Below are 24,414 nucleotides of genomic sequence, written 5' to 3' on the forward strand. Positions count from 1 at the left end.
GGCCAGACCATTCATGAAAACCTTAAAGTGATTGTCATTCTCTCTTCTAATTGGCATTCAGAAGCTTACAGTCAAATCTCTGGCCCACCTTTAACAAGGACATTTTCCTCTGTGCTCACAAGGAAAAAGTTCCGGGTCCAATGGCTTGCCTACTGGTTTACCTTATCATTGGCTGCATCATTCTCTTTCTTTAAGTTCCCCTTTCCGTGATTCCCTCAACTATTTCTTTTATCCAGTATTGTCTATATTTTCATAAGGTGCCTCAAACGTTCATAGAAGTAAGCTATTGCTAACTACATAAAAATTAACACAGTGACTTACACAGTCTGTATTTGGTCTCATTTCCTGTTATTTTTTAAGGCAAGAAATGAATGACATTTGAAACATTTTATATAAATGAAACAGAATTCTCAGGGTCCAAGTGAGCTTAATAAAAGTGTTCTGTTGAAAATTGTTCTTTGTGTTCCTTCTAGCTCAACATTGTAAATGTTCCCACTGTCTTCAAGGCAGAAATGGAATGAAGGGGAGGAGGGGCAGAGAAGGGAACTGATATGTGATCTAAAATCTTTATTACTGGCATTCGAAGAATTATATGTAGCAAATCTTGCTACTGTGGAGGAGAAAAATGTAGCACTCCACCTGAGTTGAAGGGGCATACCTTCATTTTTTTAGACAAGGACCATGGGTCCATAGCCTCATTTCATTATACAAATGCCACCGGAACCAAGCTCTGGGGCCTGAGCCGGTTTCTCAGGAGACTTGGGCCCCTGCACAGGTGTCCCCTGAGGTTCCAGGGAACAGGTCTCACAGGTGGGGGAGTGAAGGGGGTGTAGCACGCATGATAGGGTGGGGCTGAGACAGAGCGCACCTACATTTATGAGCTTGGATGGTTTGTTTGTTGGGGTGTTTTAGATTTCACATATAAGTGAGATTATACGATATTTGTCTTTCTCTGTCCGACTTATTTCACTTAGCATAATGCCCTCAAGGTCCATGTATGTTGGTTGTCAGAAATGGCAAGATTTCATTCTTTATGGCTGAATAGTATTCCGTTGTGTATATATGCCACATTTTCTTTATCCATTCATCCATCAATGGACACTTAGGTTATTTCTATATCTTGGCTATTGTAAATAATGCTGCAATGAATATGGAGGTGCATTTATCTCTTTGAATTAATCTTTTCATTTTCTTCAAATAAATACCCAGAAGTGGAATTGTTGGATCTTATGGTAGTTCTATTTTTAATTTTTTGAGGAACTTCCATACTGTTTTCCATAGTAGCTGCACCAATTTATATTCCCACATGGGTTCCCTTTTCTCCACATCCTCACCAACACTTGTTATTTTTTATCTTTTTGATAATAGCCACTCTAACAGGTATGAGGTGATATCTCATTGTGGTTTTGATTTGCATTTCCCTGATGATTAGTGATGATGAGCATCTTTTCATGTACCTGCTGACCATTTGTATGTCTTCTTTGGAAAAATGTCTGTTCAGATCCTCTGCCCATTTTTAAAAAAATTTTATTTATTTTTGGCTTCGTTGGGTCTTCGTTGGTGCACACGGGCTTTCTCTAGTTGCAGTGGGGGGGGGGCTACTCTTCGCTGCGGTGCGTGGGCTTCTCTCATTGTGGTGCTCTGCCCATTTTTTAATCACTTTTTTTTTTTTGCTATTGAGTTGTATGAGTTCTTTATATATTTTGGATATTAACACCTTTTCAGAAAAATGATTTGCAAATATTTTCTCCCATTCTGTAGGCTGCCTTTTCATTTTGTTGACGATTTCCTTTGCTGTACAGAAACTTTTTAGTTTGACGTAGTCTCACTTGTTTATTTGTTTTTGTTGCCTTTGCTTTTGGAGTCAGGTCTGTAAAATCATTGCCAACACCAAATGTCATTCATTTCTTAACTTAAAAAATAATAGGAAATTTGGGAATGCCCTGGCAGTCCAGTGGTTAGGACTCCACACTTCCACTGCTGGGGGCCTCGGTTTAAGGGAACTAAGATCCCTCAAGCCACACAGTGCAGCCAAAAAAAAAAAAAACAGAAAAAGAGATCAAATACAGACTGTAAGTCACTGTGTTAATTTTTATGTAGTTAGCAATAGCTTGCTTCTACAAGCTTTCTTCCTTTTCTACTTCCTTGAGGTGTAAACTTAGGTTATTTATTTGAGCTTGTGGGGCAGGAGGTAGTGTGGCCTGGGAGGGAGGAATATGATGCAACGAGGGCATGACCAGAATGTGACAGGCATGGGTTCTGAGGGAAAGACTGGTAGAAAATCAGGAAATGAATTCTTTCTCCCACAATTCCATTTTCTCTCTCAAATTTTCTAACTCTCCCACAATTCTCCATACTAACCCACAAATCTGTTTTCCCCCAGAATCCTCTTGCCCTTCCACAATTGTTTTCTTGCATTATCCTCTGTGCTCTCCCACAATGCTACCTCTCTCCCGTACTCCTCTATGCTTTCACACAATCCTCCTGCTCACCCACAATCCCCCATGCTTTCCCACAATCCTTGGTGCTCTCCACTATCCTCTATGTTCTTCCATAATCCTGTGCTCTCCCACAACCCTCCAGTGCTTTCCCACAATCCTCTGCCTCTTCCACAGTTCTCCAACTCTCCCACAATCTTCCTGCTCGCCCACAATTCCCCAAGGTTTCTCACAATTCCTCATGCTTTCCCACAATCCTGTGCTCTTCCATAATCCTCCAGTGATTTCCCATAATCATCTGTTTCTCCTACAATCCTCCATGCTCTCCCACAATTTCCCATGCTTTCCCACAATCCTCCTGCTCTCCCACAATCCTCTGGGATCTCCCACACTTCTCCATGCTATCCCATAATCCTGTGTCTTCCCTCATCCTCTGCACTATTCCATAATTCTGGGCTGTCCCACAATCCCCTGTGCTCTCCCACAATTCTGTTTTCTTTCATAATTCATTATTTTTTCTGAGAATACTCCATGCCCTCCCACAATCCTTCATTATCTCCCACAAGTCTCTGTTCTCCCATAATTTCATGTCTTACCCACAATTCTCCCTGATGGGTAGGTAAGGTTCTTGGCTATAAGTGCCAGAGTATGGCTATGGATAACTGGTGTGTGGCCCTAACAGAACAGGCATGCTAGATTGAGATGTGTGATCGTGAAGGAGCAAAACTGGCATAACCTAGGAGAGAGGGCATGACTCATAGCAAGAGGGCATGGCCAGAAGGTGAGGAGTGGTCCTGCAGGAAGGATACAGGTAGAGTAGGGGTGAATTCTTTTTCTTTCTTTCTTTTTTTTTTTTTTGGCCATGCTGCATGGCTTGTGGGATCTTAGTTCCCTGAACAGGGATGGAACCTGGGGCCTCGGCAGTGAAAGCATGGAGTCCTAACCACTGGACTGCCAGGGAATTCCCGTGAATTCTTTTTCTTGATCTCCCACAATACCTTGTTTTTCCCACAGTTTCTTGTCTCTCCCATAGCTCTGTTTTCTCCCACAATCCTCCCACTCTTCCACAATTCCCCATGCTCTCCCACAATGCTGTGGCTCTCCCACAATCCCATGTGCTCTCCTACATCCTCCACGCTCTCCCACAATCATTCCAGTAGGTCTCCCCCAAATTCTGTTTTCTCCCAGAATTCTCTGTTCTCTCCCAAAATGCTCCATTCTCTCCCACCATTACCTATCTGTCCCAGAATTCTCTCCCATAATTTCATGTTTCTTCTAACTCTCTTTGACTCCTAGGTAGGGAACATGGGTATAATGCAGCATAGAGTGGTTCTGAATGGAGAATAAAGTGCCAAGGAAACATCTGGGGAAGTGGCCATAACCGGAGAGGTGGGTTGGCAGCTTTAGGGGACATGGTGATCATGAAGGTGCAAAGATGGCAAAGCAGAAGAGGCAGGGCAAATGCAAAGGGTGAATTCTCAGTCTCTCCCATAATACCCTGCCTTTCCCACAATTCCTTCTCTCTCCCCAAATTCCCTACCTCTTATATATCTCTGTTCTCATCCATTATTCTCTGTTTTAACCCACAATTCTCCATGTTGTCACACAATTGTTGGTTTCCTCCCACAATTTTGTCTCTTCCAGATTTCTATCTCTTCCCACAAAGTACCTTTCCCACAATTCTCTGTTCTATCCCATAATTGTATCTTTCCCAAAATTCTTTGTGGTGCCTTGGTAGTCAGCATGTGATTTAAGGTATGCAGCAGGTGTGGTTCTGGCAGTAGCTTTGTAGTCACCGCATTGAGCAGAAGGCTTAGCTTACTGAAATAAGGGGGAAAAGGACATGGCCTAGATGAATGTTAGAAGCTTACCCAGGCTGTGTGGCTAACATGGAGTACAAAGATTGTCTGCGAAAAGTAGGAACATGGAAGGGAGGAGGGATGGGAAGTGGCTCAGATGAGAAAGATTTGGTCAGGCAGAATGCAGGGGTGAGACTCTAGAGGGATGGGAATGGCCATGAAGGAGCATAGGAGCAGCCAAGGGAATATCCTGAGTCTGAGAGGCACGGGGGGCAGTGATTAGGACTGAGCTCAGGTGGCAAGGCCAAGGTGCAAGGGGCCAATTCTCTGTCTCTCTCACAATACCTTGTGTTTTAGGGTTCTCTAGAGAAACGGAACCAATAGGAGATACACACATATACAGGGAGAGAGAGAGAGAAAGAGAAGACGAGAAAGAGAACTATTTAAGGCAGCGGTCCCCAACCTTCTTGGCACCAGGGACCGGTTTCGTGGAAGACAATTTTTCTACGGATGGGGGTGGGGTGGGGGATGGTTTGGGGATGATTCAAGCGCATTACATTTATTGTACATTTTATTTATATTATTATTACATTGTAATATATAATGAAATAATTACACAACTCACCATAATGCTGACAGGAGGCGGAGCTCAGGTGGTAATGCGAGCGATGGGGGCAGCTGTAAATACAGATGAAGCTTCGCTCACTCGCCTGCCACTCACCTCCTGCTGTACAGCCCAGTTCCTAACAGGCCACGGACCAGTACCGGTCCATGGCCCAGGGGTTGGGGACCCCTGGTTTAAGGAATTGGCTTGACTGATTGTGGAGGCTTGATAACTCCATAACCTGCAGGGTAGGCTGGCAGGCTGGAGACCCAGGGAAGAGTTGAGCTGAGTCCAAACACAGTTGGCTGATAGAATTTCTCCAGGGGAGGTCAGTCTTTGTTCTATTAAGGCTTTCAACTGTTGGATGAGGCCCACCCACATGATGAAGGGCACTATGCTTTACTCAGTCCACTGATTTTAATGTTAACATCATCCCCCTCCCAAGCCCTACCTTCACAGAAGCATCCAGAATAATTTTTTTTTAAATTTTTTAAATTAATTAATTAATTAATTTTAAAATTTTTGGCTGTGTTGGGTCTTCGTTTCTGTGCGAGGGCTTTCTCTAGTTGCAGCAAGCGGGGGCCACTCTTCATCGCGGTGTGCGGGCCTCTCACTATCGCAGCCTCTCTTGTTGCGGAGCACAGGCTCCAGACGCGCAGGCTCAGTAGTTGCGGCTCACGGGCCCAGTTGCTCCGCGGCATGTAGGATCCTCCCAGACCAGGGCTCGAACCCGTGTCCCCTGCATTGGCAGGCAGATTCTCAACCACTGCACTACCAGGGAAGCCCCAGAATAATTTTTGACCAACACTGAGCACTGAGCACTGTAGCCCAACCAAGCTGACACATAAAATTAACCATCACACCCTGTCTCCTAAAATTCCTTGTCTCTCCCACAATTCTCTGTTCTTGCCCACAATCTTTCACTCCCTCCCAGAATTCTTTCTCCCATCAGTCTTTTCTATCCCACAATTATTTTTCTCCCACAATTCTTCTTTTACTCACAAATTTCCCCATTCTCTCCCACACTTCTCCATTCCCTTCTATAATTATCCATTTTCTCCCATAATTTTCTGTTCTATCCCACAAGTCCCCATTTTCTCCTGCAATTCTTTCTGTCAAAAAAGTGTTCATTCTCTCTCACCAGTCTCTGTTCTCTCACACAATTATTTATTATAGCAAGTGACTAAAAATCTTGTAATTCTGTCTTTAAATGTGTATTTCTACCTGCCTATGAGTTTTCTGAAGATGGAAAAATTATAAATATGTAAGTTTCATATAACATACTATATATTTCTCTCCTCAATGCTACTCAAAATGTGTCCCATCAGCAGGTGCCAGTTCAGACACTGTTACCAGACTAGGATGAGAAGAGGAACTCGCCCCAGAAGGGAAAACAATTCATTGCTTCCTTCATCAATAAAGTCTTGCTATGAAAAAAAAAACTGTCATCCTAACTAAACAATGTGCTTAGTGACAGATCAGATTTACATTCTAGTTCAAGTTTCTTATCTCAGCTTAGACCAGTAACTAGCAGTTCATGGACTGGCACCTGAGCAGCACTGCCTTTTTTCATTTATAATCTAGTTCCTGGTGTATAAATAAGCAGTCACTGAAGTAGTCAACAAGCAGGCACTGAAGAGATAAAGGAATCAATGAATCTTGAACAACATCATTCATTTAGCAATATTTAAAGAGCATCCACAGATGTGCCAGGTACTGTGTTAAGTGCTGGGAATACAAAGTTGGACTAACTTGTCAAAGTCTCTGCTTTCGTGGAATTTACTTTCTAGTAAACAACCAACAAACAAACAATCCAATATACAAACAGATAAACAAATAATTTCAAATCGTGAGATATAACATGAAGAAAATGAAACAGATAATGTGACAGAGAGGGAGAGGTGGGGCTACTATTCAAGGTGTCTTTTGTAAACAGCAGGTTTACATCTCCTGGGAGACTGCTTGAAAGGCAGAATCTCAGGTCACACCCCAGAACCACTGAGTCAGAGTCTGCATTGTAACAAGACCTCCAGGTGATCCCTATACCCAGTACAGATTGAGAGGCTCTGGATATAACTTCAGATATGGTTGCCAAGAGAGACATCTCTAAAGAGATGGCATTTTAGCTGAGAACTGAATGATGAGAACAAGCCAGCCATGTAAATCTAGCAAAGAATGGTCTGAACAATGGAAACAGCATAGGAAAATGTTCTGAGATAGGAGTGGACAGGGGAAGGCCAGTGTGGATGGGATAGAGTGAGATAGGGACCTTGAACTCTCTACTGTCGGGTATTTATCAAAAGCCCTATAACAAGAACTGTTGATTTGGAGTGACTACACAAAAGCCCTGGATACAAGACCTCTTTTCTACAAATCAGGGACACCAGATAGGGTTTTGCGTGCAGCCACTCACCCATTCTGCACCCATGACAGACATTGCTAATCAATCACAGAACTTCTTCCTTCTGAGCCTAGACAAAGCCACGAAAGTCAACACAGTTATTTAAGCAGCCACTACACATGGCTCAAAGTTGATGTATGAGTTGAAACCTATTTGCCATCCTGGGGAACGATTATCAAATTGCTACCCTGCATTAAGCCAGACCATTAAGGGCCTGTGTACTTGGATGAACAGAAAATTTTTGATGGTTCACAGAATTGATTAATGCACTGTGCTTTGTAATTGCGCCAACAGTTTACATTGAGGGGACCTGTGTTTAACTCTTTATTTCCCACTTAGGTCACTACATCATCTATACTGTATAGATCTATACATCTATACTGAAGAAATGGGATTTCTCCCAGGACTAAAATTCAAGCAAAACTGTGTTTCTAAAAGAACAAAAGGTTGATTTTTATCGTATGAACACTGGAAGACCTTAAAATGATAGCTATTTCCTGTTTTCTATTGCCATTCATAAGCTTGGGGGCAAATCTCTGGCCCATCTTAAACAATTATTTTGGATCTGATGGCTTATTCACTTAAATGCTAATCTTATCATCAGCTGCATTATTCTCCTTCCATTAAGTTCCCCTTTCCCTGGCTCCTTCCACTATTTCGTTTATCCAGTAACGTCTATATTTTAGTAAGGTGCTTCAAATCATTTGTGGAAGAAGGTAAGGTAGAACTAACTGTACAAAATCAACTCATTAATTTGTACAGGCTGCATTTGGGCCAATTTCTGTGAGTTCATTTTCCAGGCAAAAATGACTAACAGTTGAAACATTTTATAAATGAGGCAGCGTTCTCGGGGTCAGGGTGAGTTCTGTTGAAAGTGTTCTTTTCTCTGTGTTCCTTCTAGCACAACATGTTGAATATTCCCACTATCTTCAAGCCAGAAATGCAATGGAGGGTGGGAAGAGAAGAAAAAGTAACCAAATATGCTATCATAAAATCTTTATTGTTGGCATATGAAGAAATAAAAGCAGCAAATCTTACTGCTAAGAAGTGGAAATGTTATCTTTCTACACATGCAAACAGGGTTTCAATGAAGATTTGAGAATTTATTGTGTAAAGAAGTGTACTAAGTCCTATAAAAGTGGCTTCCTATGTTTGCCACTCAAAATATTCCTACTAATCAAATCAGGAAGACCTGTGATTACCAAATCCTTTTCTACCTATCAACCTCTTGCCACATCTTTCTCTTGCTCCTCATTTCTTGTCATGTCCAAATCCAAGTTGGGACAACTTCTGACTGTAAGCTCCTTGAGGCTTATTTGTCAAGGGAGCATGCACTCAATAAATATGATTTGAATGAATGAATCTGAGATTTCTGTACAGGGGTGGAAAAGCTGGTTATAACCTCTACACATTTTCCTTGTGGACCCAGAGTTGCAAATGGAGAGAATGAGGCTAGCAGAATAATCTCAGCGCACTCAGGGTGGCAACCAGAGTTTGAGTCTAAGTGTAATACTGTCTCGACAGGCCCTAGACAGCAAGAGCTCACTGGAAAGGTCATCAGCCGGAGACATCAGGAAATACAGTTCTACTGACTCCATTTATCTGCCTAGCATTTAAGGTCCAATGAGGGAGTAGAAGGAACACTGGTGACAGTTCTGGCTTAAAGAACGTGAAAACTGGCTGCAAAAAGCACGGTTCCATAATTCCAGTTCAGAGGATATGAAAACTGGGTCGAAGAAACTCGGATAAAGTGGACATGAAAACTAGAGGGAGAATGACGGTTCCAAGACCCGTCCAGTGTTTGCGTTTCCCTGAGCCACCTGCTCTCAGTATATCTAGTCTTGATGTTTGGAAATGGGAGAAACCTCAGGAAAGTAATTTTTTAAGCCTGCGGTCTGATTTCACCCGACAAAACTTCGCCAGAGCTCAGTTCCCACGGCCCGGGAGGGTTCCTCTAGAGACAAGGTGGGGGCCGCCCACGTGACCTCGAATTCCCGCGACAAAGTCCTGCCCCAAGGGGGTAGCGTGAGGGGCTAAGCGCATCTTGACGGGAGGGACCAGAGCGGAACGCAGGGACGTAACCAAGGTGGAGAGGCTGGCCCAGGCGGAACTCCGGACGGACGTGGTCCGGGAGAGAAGGGCGTGACTTTGGCGCCAGGCCAAAGGGCAGGGACCGGCTAGGTCTGGAAGGGCGTGACCTAGGGGGGCATGGGCGTGGTCTGGGCTGTGGGCATAATAGGGGCGTAGCTACGAGGGCCAAGGGCTCCTGCCGAGGGTCCCGGAGCGAGCTGCAAGGATCGTGCTCTGGAGAAAGGCTCAGGTAAGGGTGGGCAGCCGAGTGGAGTGGGGGCTATGGCGGAGGCAGGCCAGGTCTCGGAGCCCAGACAGCTGTTGGTCCTGCGAGTAGCTGCCTGGGGACTACGGAGGCCAGTAGGGCATCGCCCCCCCAACCCCCGTTCTCCCTCCCTCCCCGCAGCCCTCTTCGTCTACTGTGGGAGTCACCAACCAGATGGCTGCACCTCCTTTAGGATTATTTGCACTCGACGGGTAAACAGCTGTCTCAGGGAATTTGTCAGGGCGTGAGGGCAGTTCCTTAGGAGGGAGTTTTTGCTAGGGGTGGTTGGATGTGAATAACTCAAAAGTCCAACCTGCTGTGAAATAGCTGAAGACTGGAATAAGAGCTACAAATCTGAGAGGCGCGCGGCAAGCTGGGACTGACTTGGGTCTTCATTGTGTTTCTCCCCGCCCACTCACCACCTCGGAATATGCCTGGGTCTGAGAACGGAGTCACAAACACCCCCAGGGCAGGGGATCTGCAGCACAGCTGTGTCACGTGGACAAATCTGAGCCTTCTCCATCCCGAAATTTCTCTTGCCTTTTTTTTTTTCTGCCCCGCCCCAGAACTGGAAGAGAACCTCCGAAATACAAACATTGTTGATGTCTGTGAGTCTCTGTGGCATTCAGTGTTAAATGCTACTGCCTTGAGGCTGGTGCAGCTTGTTAATATAAGTGCCCTCCTCTCTGGCATATTTTCACTGGGAAAGTTTGAGAAATACGAGAAGTTCATGTGCACACCTTAATTTGGATAGAGCTTGTTCTCACCCAGCCACTGAAAACCACATTGCTTTCTCCTTCCCTTTCTTCCTTTACTGCTAGTCTGGCCATCTTCGCTCTGCTATTAAAAACCTTGCTGGAATATGGAAAGGAGTAGCAGATTTCTCTGGTGAGGGAAGCTGCCCCAGACCCTATCCCTCGTCTGCCCCTCCACATCCCTCAGAACAGTCACTGTTCTTACACATTTTGGGAATGGAAAACCTTTCAGCTATCTAGGGCCTTCCTCCTTTACTCAGACAATTTTTACATAGTACCAGGACTGAAATTCACCAAAAGGCCAAGCGCAGCAGGGACCATTCTCTCTGCCTGTACACACCTGACCTGTTGTCCCTGGAGCCAGGCAAAAGGCTGTGACTGCTCACAGAACTCAATAAAGATTGAGTAAATTACGAGTGAGTATGAATTTTGGAAATCTGATGGGAGGGAAATGCATTTCATCTCAATTGGCCACACTGGGGTAGTTAACTGCAGCACACAAAGCCAGTTACTAGAAACGTATTTTGAAACCTTTGGCAACCCCAGATTGGGATCCTGCTCTCAGAGAAGTGGCTGAGAGGAAGAAGTTCAGCTTTCTCAGTCAAGACATGGCAACATAACCTCTAATTTCCATTTCAGGGAATTGCAAAAGGCTTGTTTCCTTTGGAAATCAGGAGGTGAGAAAAGGAAAGGTCAGTTTGATGAGAATCAAGGAATTTTTTTTTCAATGTAATTGTAACGTTTAGTCAGAGTATTTTTTTTTTGCTGTTTTGCATAATATAGATGGCTTAATCAGGCAGAGTTCAAACTACTGTCATTTAATAAATACATGATTTATACATGATTTTTTAAAGGCTTTCAGAATCTTTTTTTTTTTCTCACACATTTCCAAGTCTGCAAAAAAGCAGATAAGGGATGTATTAGTAAGATCCAAAGACATACATAAATAATTAGTGAAAGCAAAGGTATACAGTACAGAAAACTTAGCTCTTCTGGGGCCCCTCCAACCCATGGTCCCATCTTTAAGGACAGACTTAAGTAAGGACAGATTTTCTGTGACATCCAGTAATGTCTGCTAGTAGTTCACTGCTACGTATTATGTTTGATAATTAAACATTTGTGGTTTCACTAGCTTGGGCTTTATAACACCCATGGGTAAGTTTAAATAACCACTTCTCAATAAATTCTAACTTTTAATGTAACAGAGAGGATTGGCCTTTGGCTTCAGCATAAAGCTAAAAGCTACAGGTATTGTAGCCTAGCATTAGCTAAATTTTCTTTCTATTAGGATTTCCCTGGAACCCTCCTTGCCCCTGACCTTCCATGCTCCGTTCCTTCCTTGGTTGCCTTTGACCGTTCCTTCTCCATCTCTTGGCCTCCTTAATCACTCCATTTTGTTGGTCTCTATACACCTGTTACCCCTGGGGGGAGGGGATTCTCCTTCTCTCTCTAGCTTCACAACCTCTCTTGAGCACCAGAGCTGCACTGCCAACTCTCCCTAGACCTTTCCTCTCACCTGCCCCCTTGGCACCTCAAACCCAACAGAATTAGCAGTAAGAGTGCCATCTTTCCCTCCCTGCCGGCTCCTGTGCCGGGTTCTGTTTCTTTGTTCAGGGGTTCATCCTCATTCTACCACAAGGTAGAATATTCTACCATATTCTCTCGCTTGGATTATTGGAATTTCATTTCAAACTCCACATGCCCCAATTTGAGCTTTTGATTTCCCACCCAAAACCTTTTCCACACATAGTCTTCCCATCTCAGTTCGTGGCAAGTCCATCCTTGCAGTTGTTTAGGCCAAGAATCTGCCAGTCATCCTTGACTGCTTTCATTCACATCTTACGGGCTGTATCCCCAAGATACATCCAGTACCCAACCACTTCTCACCATGTCCACTGCGACATCCTTAGTTCCAGCCCCTGGATTATCCTGAATGGGCTCCCTGCTTCCTTCTTCCATCCTGGTCAGTTTCCAATAGGGCACCCTGAATGATCTTTAAGGAACGTAAATCAGATTACGCTCCTCCTCTACTTCAGAAACTCCATTGTCTCCACAATGGGGAACCTTTACAATGGCCTAGATTTCTCCTTGATCTGGCATCCATTACCTCTGGACCTCATCTCCTACTACCTTACTTTGGCTTCACTCCACTCCTGCCATATTGGCCACCTCACTGCCTCTTGAATGTGCCAGACAAGCTCGCACCTCAGGGTCTTTGCACAGGCATTTCCCTCTGCCTGGAATACCCTTTCTTCTGAGAGCCGTATAACTAATTCCTTCACCTCCTTCAATCCTTTGCTCAAGTATCACCTTCTCAATAAGGTCTCTCCTGAGCAATTTATTTAAAATGCAACACCCCCTCCCCTGTGGCACTCCAAATTTACCTTACCCTGCTCCACTCAATTAGTCTGTCTGCCCCTACTAGGATGTAAACTCTATAAGGTTGGGGACTTTGTTTTATTCCCCTCATGAGCCTAAAACAGTGCCTAGCAGTTAATAAATGTTTGATTGGCGTCCTGATGAATGACAGAATAAGAGCGATGGATTGAATGAAGGATGGTTGAAGGAATCACCTCCTCACTGACTTTCCTGGCTCCCCTCTTTGCCCACTACCGTCCATCCTGTGCTGAGCTGACAGAGTCATCAGAAACTGTCAGTGCTTCATTCTATGCACACAGAATAACATCTGAAAGTCTTCTTGTCTCTTGGAAATTCATATTCCTTGAATTAATCTCAAGTCTCCATGCAGCTCTACCTTCCGCTGTGTCCCCTGGGTATCTACTTAGCCAATACCTTAAAAAAATATTCATAGCAGACTTGGGATGATGAGAAGTTCAGATACATTTGGCTTTGCTACAAAAAACAGGATTTGGGGTTTTTTTGTCTAAAAATACAAAAGGTAATCTTCAGAGTCAGTGTCTCCCTGCAGTGAGGTCAGCAGCATCCTTAGGGGACAGACAGAGGTTCAGCTCTCCAGGCCACTACATGCAGCCCACCACTGGGTGGGCAATGGGGAAGATGACCAAGAGTGAGGGTGATGGAGCTCAGGTCCTCTGGAGCTCTCGTGTCCCCCTAGCCCTAGAGAGCCAGTCTGAAAGTGGGCAGTAGACACTTCCTCCGGGCCAGGTGTCATCGGCCTCAGCAATGTGCACAGGCAGCATGACTGCAGAGTGCAGGGCAGTCCCCAAGGCATGGCCACGGCCCTGGCAGTCAGCCCCAGCCTGTAGTGTCAGCTCACCCTGGCCTCAGTGCTTTCCTGATGGCTCTCCGTGGAGCTAGACCAAGGATCAGTTACCCAGACTTCTCCGGGTGCCATGTCAACAGGCCTCAGACCTCCCCACAGCTCCACACGCAGGGCCAAGTGCGTGCCCACTTTTCTGTACAACTCCCTCAGCCATCAGGCATGCCTTTGGCCTTGTCTTATCACGACCTTCCCTTTGAAGGACAAACCAGCATGTCCCTTCTGTTGAGTGTACCTTACACTTGGCATTGTCTTCCTGGAAATTAGTAAGTTTCTTCTTTCATCTAGATTGTAAGCAAGAAAGGAGTCCTTTTCCACATGTTTGCCCACCTCCCCTGACACTGAGATTGATTACTGAACAAACCCAAGGCTCTTCCCATTTCAACCCCAGTTGTCCTCTCTGGCCTTGGCTCTTAAGCACCTCTGCCCTCCCTTAAATGTCCTAATCACCCCTGACATTATTCCTGTCTATCTCTCTGCCTTTGCGCCTCCTGTTAAAACTGTCTCTCCCCTCTGACCCATGGTTCAGATGCTACCCCTCCTGAAACTTAGAACCTCTGCCCTCTATGTTCTCATTGAATTAAGTCAGCGCTGTCATCACATCTGACTTTAAGAAGTATTTGTTTAATTATGCTAAGTGAAATAAGTCAGACTCAGAGAACAAAAATACTGTATGATTCCACTTATATGAAATATCTAGACTAGGCAAATACACAGAGACAGAAAGTAGAACAGAGGTTACTGGGGGCTGTGAGGTGGGGAGGAATGGGGAGTTACTGTTTAATAAGTACAGAGTTTGTATTGGGGATGATAAAAAAGTTTTGGGTATAGATAGTGGTGATGGTTACACAACACTGTGAATGTATTTAATGCCACTGAATTGTACACTTTAAAAAGGTTAAAACGATAAATATGTTTATTTTACTACAATAAAAAAGGTAACTTAAAAAAAGAGAAGTTATTTGTTTAAATAGTTTTTCTATGTAGATTGCAAGCTTGTGAAAATAAGGAGAAAACACAACTTTTTCATCTTAAGCCAGCACAGTGCTTTGCATGAGATAATCGCTTATTGCTTCAATTCAGGAATGGAAGTCAATGGAAAGGAGCACAGAATTAAGGCAAGGTTTCCCCATATCTCTTACCAATTTTTGAAATTTTACAAATTGATTTTATCAGAGAGAATCCTATTTAGTTGGAATTATTTGACGATACTGTCTTAAAAAGAAAAAAATGACATTAAAAATCATCTAAAACTGCTTTCTATTTTCTTAATTTTTGTACTTATATCATGGGCAGCATTTTAGCAAACTCAATTTGAGTAATAATAACTTCCATTTACATAATACTTAACAGGATTTTCTTGGATTTTTCTCAGACCTTAACACCATTTGAAGTCACAGAAAGAGTCAACTTCTTGTACAGTGTTACTGAACAACTGTTTTTCCTGCTCCTCTGGTTCTGGATTCTTTCTTGCATAAGTTGGAGGGCGTACATTAAGTCTTAATCTTTTTGTTTTGTTTTATTTTGTTTGTTTTTGGCCGTGCTGTACGGCATGCGGGGATCTTAGTTCCCCGACCAGGGATTGGACCCGTGCCCCCTGCATTGGGAGTGTGGAGTCTTAACCATTGGACTGCCAGGGAAGTCCCTTAAGTCTTAATCTTAAACATTTCAGTTCATATAATCCTTTTACCCTGCTGATCTGTGATTATAAATTGTGCCGTTTCTTGCTGGACATAGTCTTATAAGTTAGAAGCATAGGGATTCCCTGGTGGCGCAGTGGTTAAGAATCCGCCGGCCAATGCAGGGGACACGGGTTCGAGCCCTGGTCCAGGAAGATCCCACATGCCGCGGAGCAGCTAAGCCTGTGAGCCACAACTACTGAGCCTGTGCTCTAGAGCCCGCGAGCCACAACTACTGAAGCCCGCGTGCCACAACTACTGAAGCCCACGTGCCTAGAGCCCGAGCTCCGCAACAAGAGAAGCCACCGCAATGAGAAGCCCGTGCACCGCAAATAAATAAATAAATAAATAAATAAATAAATAAAGTTAGAAGCATAAAGTTCTGAACCTGAGCGCTCATCCAAGATTAGAGTGGAGATATCAAGAGAGAAGTGAAGTGTTTACATTAAGGGATAGGTAGGCACTGGGAAAGTATCCTGTTACTGGGCTTTTGTGCTATGTTTTTAAGTTTGAAAACCTGACAGTTTTCATATTCTGTCAATAAAGTATTACCAAGGACTATTTCATACAGATAATTTTCATGGAGAAGAAACTATGAATTTGGAGGATATTTTCCTATGGAAAATAAAATCATGGATAAGTTTCTAAGATGTCTCGGATTTGCTTCAAAATAATCCAGGGAGGGGAAGTGGGGGGCGGGGCATAAATAAAACTTGCTTAGCCACCAACAGATAATTGTTGAAATGAAGTATTAGGTACATAGGTGGTTTTATTATAGCATTTTCACTGTTTCTATAAGTTTGAAGTTTTCCAAAATAAAAAATGTTTTAAAAGCAGAAATAGATTCTGAATTGAGGTGGCCAATTGTCCATTCTCTAAGGCTGCTCAGTTAATTCAGTTAATGATATTTCAAATATTAAGATATTTGAAAATGAGATACTCATTTGGTTCAAGGCACTATCAAGATAGTACCTTGAAAGTTCATTACCAGTCTCTATTTGAAATCGTGTCAGACTTTGCAAATCTTAAATAAGGTACATTTTGGCATACCTACTCCCTCCAAAAATGTATATAAACAAACACACATAAAACTATAAACAAAAGTGATTGTAACTTGGTTTGAAAATATCAAACAGCTTTTGGCAATGCAGACATACTTTAGGTGTCACAGGCCTAAGACCCCAGGTAGGGAGTTAGGCCTGCAGGGGAGGAGCCCCCCTGGGAGTCACAAGCTCCCTATCAGTCCCCTTTAATGTGGCGACCATGCATCCCCGCTCCCTTAGTTCAGTGCGTTCATTGGCAAAGTGACATGTACAACAGAGGGCATGGCCCTGGGCTGAAAGGATGGCTTGTCACCACGCTGTGCTTCATGTTACAATACTTGTGTGGGCACACGGCTTGTGGAGAGCTAGTTATAAAGAGATCTGTCTGGAGTTCTTACTTGTGCCTTGCAGGGTAGTGATAGGAAGTAACTCTGCTTCCTGCTTTCACTGGACACATCTCAGGTGTGATTTTCTCTCCTTTCCCTTGGGTGCAGCCTCCTCTCCTCCAGCTCAGAGCTAGCAGTGTCAAGGGCAGCAGTACAGGGAGAAGAGCTAGTTCATGGCTAATTAATGGCAGTGAAGTATATCAACAGAGGGAGGATGAAATGAGAATGTGTGCCTCCTTGCTCCGCATCGCTTGGGGTCATAATGTGCTTTTTTTGTATCTAACACCCTTCTTGGAAAGACAGTATGAATGAATAAAGTTCAGGTCAGTAAGTGACATGTCTTCTTGTCCCCTCAGTTTCCCTTTTGGTGCCTTTGCACCCCAGTCAAGGCCAAATTGCTGAGAGGCCTCCTTTGGCAGGAAAAGGCAGACTCCAAGGAGGCACCAACACCTGCTGAGAACTGGTTTGGTGTGTGTTTTCCTTCCCATATGATGTGCATTATTTTATTGAGGTAAAATACGCATAACATAAAATTAACCATTTTTTTAAATTTTTAAATTTTTTTATTTTTTGGCCGCACCATGTGGCCTGCAGGATCCCAGTTCCCCGACCAGGGATCGAACCCAGGCCCCCTGCAGTGGAAGTATGGAGTCCTAACCACTGGACCACCAGGGAATTCCCAAAATTAGCCATTATAAAGTGTACAATTTGGGGGCATTTAGTACATTCCCAATGTTGTGTAACCACCACCTCTGTCTACTTCCAAAACAATTATATCACCCTAAAAGAAAACCCCATACCCATTAATCAGTTGCTCCCCATTTCCCCCTCTGCCCAACCCCTGCTTTCTGTCTCTATAGATTTCCCTGTTCTGATATTTCATACGAATGAAATCATACCATATGTGACCTTTTGTGTCTGGCTCCTTTCACTTAGCATTATGTTTTTAAGGTTCAGCACATTACAGCATGTACCAGAACTTCATTCCTTTTTATGATCTACTTCATCTTTACTACATCCCAGCACCCAACACAGTGCTTAGAGCAAAGAAATGTTGAAGTGAAGATGCTTAGTGGCAGAATTCCCAACCTGAGAGGCTAGGTTAGGTTCATATTCAGGAAGGTTTCTCTTTCAGATCAGGTAGGACTTTGGGGGTCCTTCAGGTCTTACGCGTAGGGATATGAGACCCGCCTCTTAAAGGACTAGCATTTAAAAGTGTTTCAGAAGTATAAATAACCCTACAAATGGGTGACGATGGCATCTAGGAAAAGGAAAAACCCTTAATACCATCCGAGAACATGGTGGCAGTCACTTCATAGCTCTGAGTTCTTGAAATTAGGATCAACATCTTCTCCATCACCAACGAAGCCTCCTTGGGTCATTCCACTAATAGTCATCAAGCAGCCATCGTGTGCCAGGCGCCATGTCCCTAAAAGATGCAGTCATGACGGAGACAGACGCGGTCCCTACTACCATGGGGCTTTAATGTTGGAGAGATGGAGATGCAAAGTAGATTCGTGATCAGTTATTTAATTCAACTGCAGTAAGCACCACGACCAAGAAGAAGGCGCTGGGCTCACCAAGAGAGGGCATGGTCAAGGGGGGCTTCTAGGAAGTAATATTGGATGTGATCATCAAAGGGTGGATAGGAATTAACCAGGGAGGTCCAGGGAAGGAGGAGCATCTGCATAAGCCCTGAGGCTAGAGGGAGCATCAGGAATTGGAAGAACCAAAGTCCACGTTGCTGGTGTGCAGGCAGGAGCGTGAAGTGAACATGAGGCAGAGAGGTCAGCAGGGCCAGGGCACACGGTGTCCTAAACAAGTGTTTGAATGCATCTCAAGTAATCACTCTAAAGAGTTTGAAATTTAGAGTGGAGTGAATGTATAATCAAAAAAAAAAATTTTTTTTCATTTCTGACCTTGGTTACTCACTTGGTATAGGGATAGGAGTTTTCAGGAAAAGTGGATAAGCAATATTGGTGGGTGGGAGGAGTTTGGTGGGGAAGAAGCATTCAAAATTAATATTACCATAATTTCAGAACACTCTAGTGAATGCCCTGGAAAGCATCGTCTTCAGAGATTTTCACTGTGAGCATGTGCGGGGGGGGGGGGGGGGGGGTAGAGAGGTCAGTGCAATCATAAATGAATATTCAAATTGAATCTACTTGTAGATTAGTTCAGGATTAGCCTTCTCCATTTTCCCCATGATCAAGGGACGGAGTGTTACACCTAAAACTGGCAAAGAGGGCTTCCCTGGTGGCGCAGTGGTTAAGAATCCGCCTGCCAATGCAGGGGACACGGGTTCGAGCCCTGGTCCGGGAAGATCCCACATGCCGCGGCGCAACTATGACCGTGTGCCACAGCGACCAAGCCTGCGCTCTAGAGCCCGCAAGCCACAACTTCTGAGCCCATGTGCCACAACTACTGAAGCCCACGCGCCTAGAGCCCGTGCTCCGCAATGAGAAGCCCGCACACCGCAACGAAGAGTAGGGCCCGCTCATTGCAACTAGAGAAAGCCCGCGCGCAGCAACGAAGACCCGATGCAGCCAAAAATAAATAAAAATTTAAAAAATTAATTAAATTAATAAAAAAGAAAACTGGCAAAGAGTCACAGATTATATTTAAGCTTAGATTTCAAAACTGCTCATGACTATTTTGGCAGGATATATATTTTTTTTTAACAATCCAGATGCAGATTGATTTTTTTTTTTTTTTTTAATTCAGGCTCCCTGGAGGGAACTTTAATCTTTGGTTTCTCCTTATATATAAATAACATACTGGACTATTAACCTGGATTTCAGGGAGTAAATTTTTGGTTTTTTAATTTAAGAAACCGTACTGTAAACAGCCTTTCATTCTTGTGGATGAAGAGAGTCGTTTCTCTGGACCTCTAATATTTAGTAACCCTAAGGGAAAGGCAAGGTGCCTGAGTCAGTCATCTGGACCCTGCCAATGAGGTGACCAATGAGTTTGAGGAATAAGAGTGGATAAATGACTGACTCTCATTTGGCCTCCCCCTCCCCCATGCTAATAATCTGAATGATGTTTTCCACAGGATCGGCCACCTCTATTGTTTAAGGCTTTTCGTCCTCTGTCTTCCTTTTGCCTCTGGGTTATTAGGTTCCTGCAAGTTACTTGGGAGCTGATCAAGACTTCAAGCTAAAGATGGTGATGATGAGTCGCCTGAGGGTCATTCTTCAAGCCTCTCCATGCAAGGCACTGTGGAGAAGGTTCCAGATTCCGAGGTCCATGCTAGCAAGGCCCTGCAGCCTCTACACCTGCACTTACAAAAACCGGAACAGAGCCTGTGAGTACATGGCTGCCTGGAGAGAGCAGAAGCCTGGTTGTTTCCTAACAGTCACGTGTGTTGAGTGTCTGCAGCTCTGTTGTCAGTGGCATTCCAGGCTGGGATTAGATGCCTTGAGAACTGTGAGGATAACCCATTATTTCTCTATTTGTTCAAATATGGAAAGCCTTTTTCTCCCCGAGCTTTATTGAGATATAACTGACCTAAGTCTATGGTGTACATCATGATGATTTGATACACGTACATACTGTGAAATGATTACCACAGTACCGTGTGGAAAGGTGTTTTCTTCACCAATTTTAACTTGTTAAAATGATGTCATGCAGAAATAGGTCAAAGAAGTCCCAAGTTTCAAATACTTTGAACCTGTTCTTTATTGTTTTTTGTTAGCAATTATCTTTTTACTAAAATTGATCCACGGACTGCGAATTATTTCGGTGAGTCTGAACATTCTGGAATTTGCATATTCATGTTTGCAAGCAGTTCAGTAGCTTCATACTCTGGACTATTCCGTCCCTCGTTACAAATTGCAGAAGAGTTGCCTCTAGCTGACCAGCTCGCCAGTGTGTGCTCCGCTGTGAACCCAGCAGACCAAGTGAGGCAGCAGATGGTCCTCCCTGACGCCACGGCGCTACTGCCATGGGCGTGGGTCGTCCTGTGCTGGCGGGGTGGACTGTGCACTGCAGGTGCTGCATGGCATCCCTAAGTGTCCCCCGGGGGCCAGATAACCCTGGTACAGAACCCCTGAGACGATCGGAGAGGATAATGTGTGTGTTGGTGGAGACGTGAGTTTAATGAAATGGTTAAGCATATCTGCTGAATGGTTATATATTTCCACCATTCACAGTGAATTCACACAGAGTTTTCCAGTGTTGGTTTGCTTCCAGATTCTAGCTTTCTCAACTTTTCCTCCTTGGGTTTACTCTCTTTGACCCTATTTTGCACATTAAAAAAGGAGTTTATTAGTAATGCTAATCTAGCTAAATCTATTGCCTTGAAACTGCTTCATAAATATATTTTTACTGTAAGTTTATTTTGTTTCCTCCGATATTGACTGTGTTCTCATTAAACTGAACTGGTCTGAGTCATAATAAATTTCTGGTTGCTGGGTGCGGCTTCCTACCATCAGGCCCACATCCTACCCGGACTGGCTTATTCTCAACACTGGCACTTTGTGGTCTAAGGCTTAAAATGGAAAAAAGTAGTCATATTTATCTAGTTACTAATAGAAAGGTTTTTTTTTTAACAGAAAGTTGAAAGTTAAGGGTCTAAAATCCAATATGCTCATGTCTTTAGAATAGTTTGCTCCTAGGGAATTCCCTGGCGGTTCAGTGGTTAGGACTCCACGCTTTCACTGCTGAGGGCCGGGGTTCCATCCCTGGCTGGGGAACTAAAATCTTATAAGCCACGTGGTGCAGCCAAAAAAAAAAAAAAGATAGATTAGTTTGCTCCTTTCGGTGCTGACAAAAACAAAAAGTGGTAGTGACTTAGGGATGAGGGGCTTCCCTTGATTAATTTCCCACATCAGATGTTCTTGTTTGTAGGTTACTAAGACATACAGATGACACACATGATTTGGTTTTGCTTTTGGTGTTTATACTGTCCCTCCTTGTTTCACCCAGGATAATATTTGGTCTTTGCTGTCCTGGGCCACTGAGCATGTCCTGTTTGGATATCCTGGTTCCTCATCTGTTTAGCTGTAAGGACAATACTCATTGTTTCTGGAAGCTCAGTACCCCAGTATACACTCGTGAGCAAGGATGACCCAAAATTGCTGAGGGTTAGAAAAGATAATGTTCAAAGTCCTTAGCTAGCGCCTGCCACACAGTGAGAACCTGGTGTTGGCAGCTACCTCTAGAACCATAATTGTTATCATCATCACCATCTTCATCACTGTCATATGCTCAGCACCTCCCTCAGATGTCTGACCATTTTTAGGATCCGGGAGCAGAGTAGGGAGTGACTGAAGAAGGAGGCTGTGGCGAATTTAGAAGCAGCATTTCACTGGGGCCTGTGCCCTGTGCTCTACCTTCACTGTCCCCCTCCCCAGGTAATCACTGGTGTCAACTTAAACTGCTGTTTGCTGTGATCTCAAGTTGCACACAGTAAATGTTGACAGTCCTAACCCTGCGGACTGGTAATATGATAAAATAAAGATAAAATCCTATACCCGTTACCCAAGATGAAAAAATTAATTTCACTTCATGTATCATCTACTGAAATTTAGCCTAATTGTCACATAAAAAAAATTTAGGGTCAGAGTAGATTGGAAAACAAAACTCAACAGTAAGAAAATCCAATTAAAAAAATGGATCAAAGACCTTAACAGACACCTCATCAAAGAAGACATACAGATGGCAAATAAGCACATGAAAAGATGCTCCACATCATATATCATCAGCAAAATCCAAGTTAAATAATCATGAGACATCAAAACACACCTATTAGAACGGCCAAAATCCAGAACACTGACAACATCAAATGCTGACAAGGATATGGAGCAACAGGAACTCTCATTTACTGCTGGTGGGAATGTAAAATGGCACAGCCACTTTGGAAGACAGTTTGGTAGTTGCTTTCAAAACTAAATATACTCTTACCATACAATCCATCAATCAATACTCCTTGGTATCTACCCAAAGTTGTTGAAAACATGTCCACGCAAAAACCTGCACACAGATGTTAATAGCAGCTTTATTCATAATTGCCAAAATTGGAAGCAGCCAAGATGTCCTTCAGTATGTGAATGGATAAATAAATAGTGGTACATCCAAACACTGGAATATTATTCAGCACTAATAAGAAAGCTATCAAAGCATGAAAAAACATGGAGACAACTTAAATGCATATACTAAGTGAAAGAAGCCAATCTGAGAAGGCTACATACTGTATAATCCCAACTATATGACATTCTGGGAAAGCAAAATTATGGAGACAGTATAAAGATCAGTGGTTGTTAAGGATTGGGAGGAGGGAGGGATGAACAGGCAGAGCACAGAGGATTTTTAGGGCAGTGAAAATACTCTTTATGATACTATAATGAATGATACATGTCATTATACATTTGTCCAAACCCACAGAATGTACGACACCAAGAGTGAACCACAATGTAAACTATGGACTTTGGGTGACTCTGGTGTGTCAGTGTGGGTTTGTCAATTGCAATAAAAGTAGCACTCTGACGGGGGATGTTGATAATGGGGGAGGCTATGCACGTGTGAGCATGGGCAGTATATAGGAAATCACTGTACCTTAAATAATAAAGTCTTTTAAAAATTAAGCATGAGACCTTAGACCATAAGAAAATAAATGTAATAATGTTAATTCTTAATTGAATGAAATATAAAGAATATCATCTAGAATGGAAATGGTACATATTTATTAATTGCTATTATTCCAATGATTCACGTTGTTCATGATCTCTCATTTTAGAAGGAAGAGAAATTTATTTTTAGGATAAATTGGAATAGAATGGTACTGTATAAAAGGTAGGCACTAGACCCACATGGGTATTCACAAGTAAATTAAAATTCATTAAAATTTTAGAGCCACAAATGCCTAGCACTTACCATACTGGCCACTTCCATCATCAGAGAAAGTTCTATTTTACAGCACTGATCTAATAATAACTGAACTGTGTTAGAAAGTTGTTCAGTTATTTCTTCAATTAATTTTGAAGGATACAAAGCCTGGAGAATAAGAGTATTAAAAAGCTTGTTTTGGGCTTCCCTGGTGGCACAGTGGTTACGAATCTGCCTGCCAATGCAGGGGACACGGGTTCGAGCCCTGGTCCGGGAAGATCCCACTTGCTGCAGAGCAACTAAGCCCGTGCGCCACAACTACTGAGCCTGCGCTCTAGAGACTGCGAGCCACAACTACTGAGCCCGCGTGCCACAACTACTGAAGCCTGTGCGCCTAGAGCCCGTGCTCCGCAACAAGAGAAGCCACCGCCATGAGAAGCCCGTGCACCACAACGAAGAGTAGCCCCCACTCACCGCAACGAGAGAAAGCCTGCGCGCAGCAACGAAGACCCCATGCAGCCAAAAATAAAAATAAATAAATACATTTTTTAAAAAATGAAAAAAAGCTTATTTTACAATGTCTTCACAAAGAAATCTGATAATCGCCAGATAATCCAGACTCAGGATGCCCCAGATTGAGTCTTTTCATTAACAGTTAGATAATCTTGAGAAACAATGGACCGATTAAGAGCCCTTTGGATTTAATTAACGACCTCAGGAGTATCTGCAGCTACAAGGAACTAACAAATAGCCCTGAACTGACCACCAGGAAACGTGGGCCTTAAGTCTCCTGCACTGGTAACTGCATGTGATGCTGTGGTTACCTGGGCTCAGCATGAAAGTGCCTTTTACAACCCTGATGCTCTAACAAGGCAATTTGTGATTCTGTGACCATCCCCAACAAA

General features: G+C 43.5%; 1 protein-coding gene and 1 long non-coding RNA gene across 3 annotated transcripts in view; one reads left to right on the top strand and one right to left on the bottom strand.

The window, feature by feature from the left end:
- Positions 1-4,859: 4,859 nt before the first annotated feature.
- LOC133081575 (uncharacterized) overlaps positions 4,860-24,414 on the bottom strand; it is a 47,538-nt gene continuing 27,983 nt past the window's right edge. The window contains exon 3 of the long non-coding RNA XR_009698867.1: positions 4,860-4,915. This is a non-coding gene — a long non-coding RNA (uncharacterized LOC133081575). The remainder of the gene's footprint in view (positions 4,916-24,414) is intronic.
- CA5B (carbonic anhydrase 5B) overlaps positions 9,483-24,414 on the top strand; it is a 35,969-nt gene continuing 21,037 nt past the window's right edge. For both annotated transcript variants that reach the window (XM_061177781.1, XM_061177782.1), the window contains exons 1-2: positions 9,483-9,562; positions 19,802-19,988. In XM_061177781.1, coding sequence (XP_061033764.1) covers positions 19,847-19,988 — 142 coding nt within the window. In that variant the 5' untranslated portion in view covers positions 9,483-9,562; positions 19,802-19,846. The remainder of the gene's footprint in view (positions 9,563-19,801; positions 19,989-24,414) is intronic.

The sequence above is a fragment of the Eubalaena glacialis genome, chromosome X, assembly GCF_028564815.1.
Source record: "Eubalaena glacialis isolate mEubGla1 chromosome X, mEubGla1.1.hap2.+ XY, whole genome shotgun sequence".
In the NCBI taxonomy this organism is placed as follows: Eukaryota; Metazoa; Chordata; class Mammalia; order Artiodactyla; family Balaenidae; genus Eubalaena; species Eubalaena glacialis.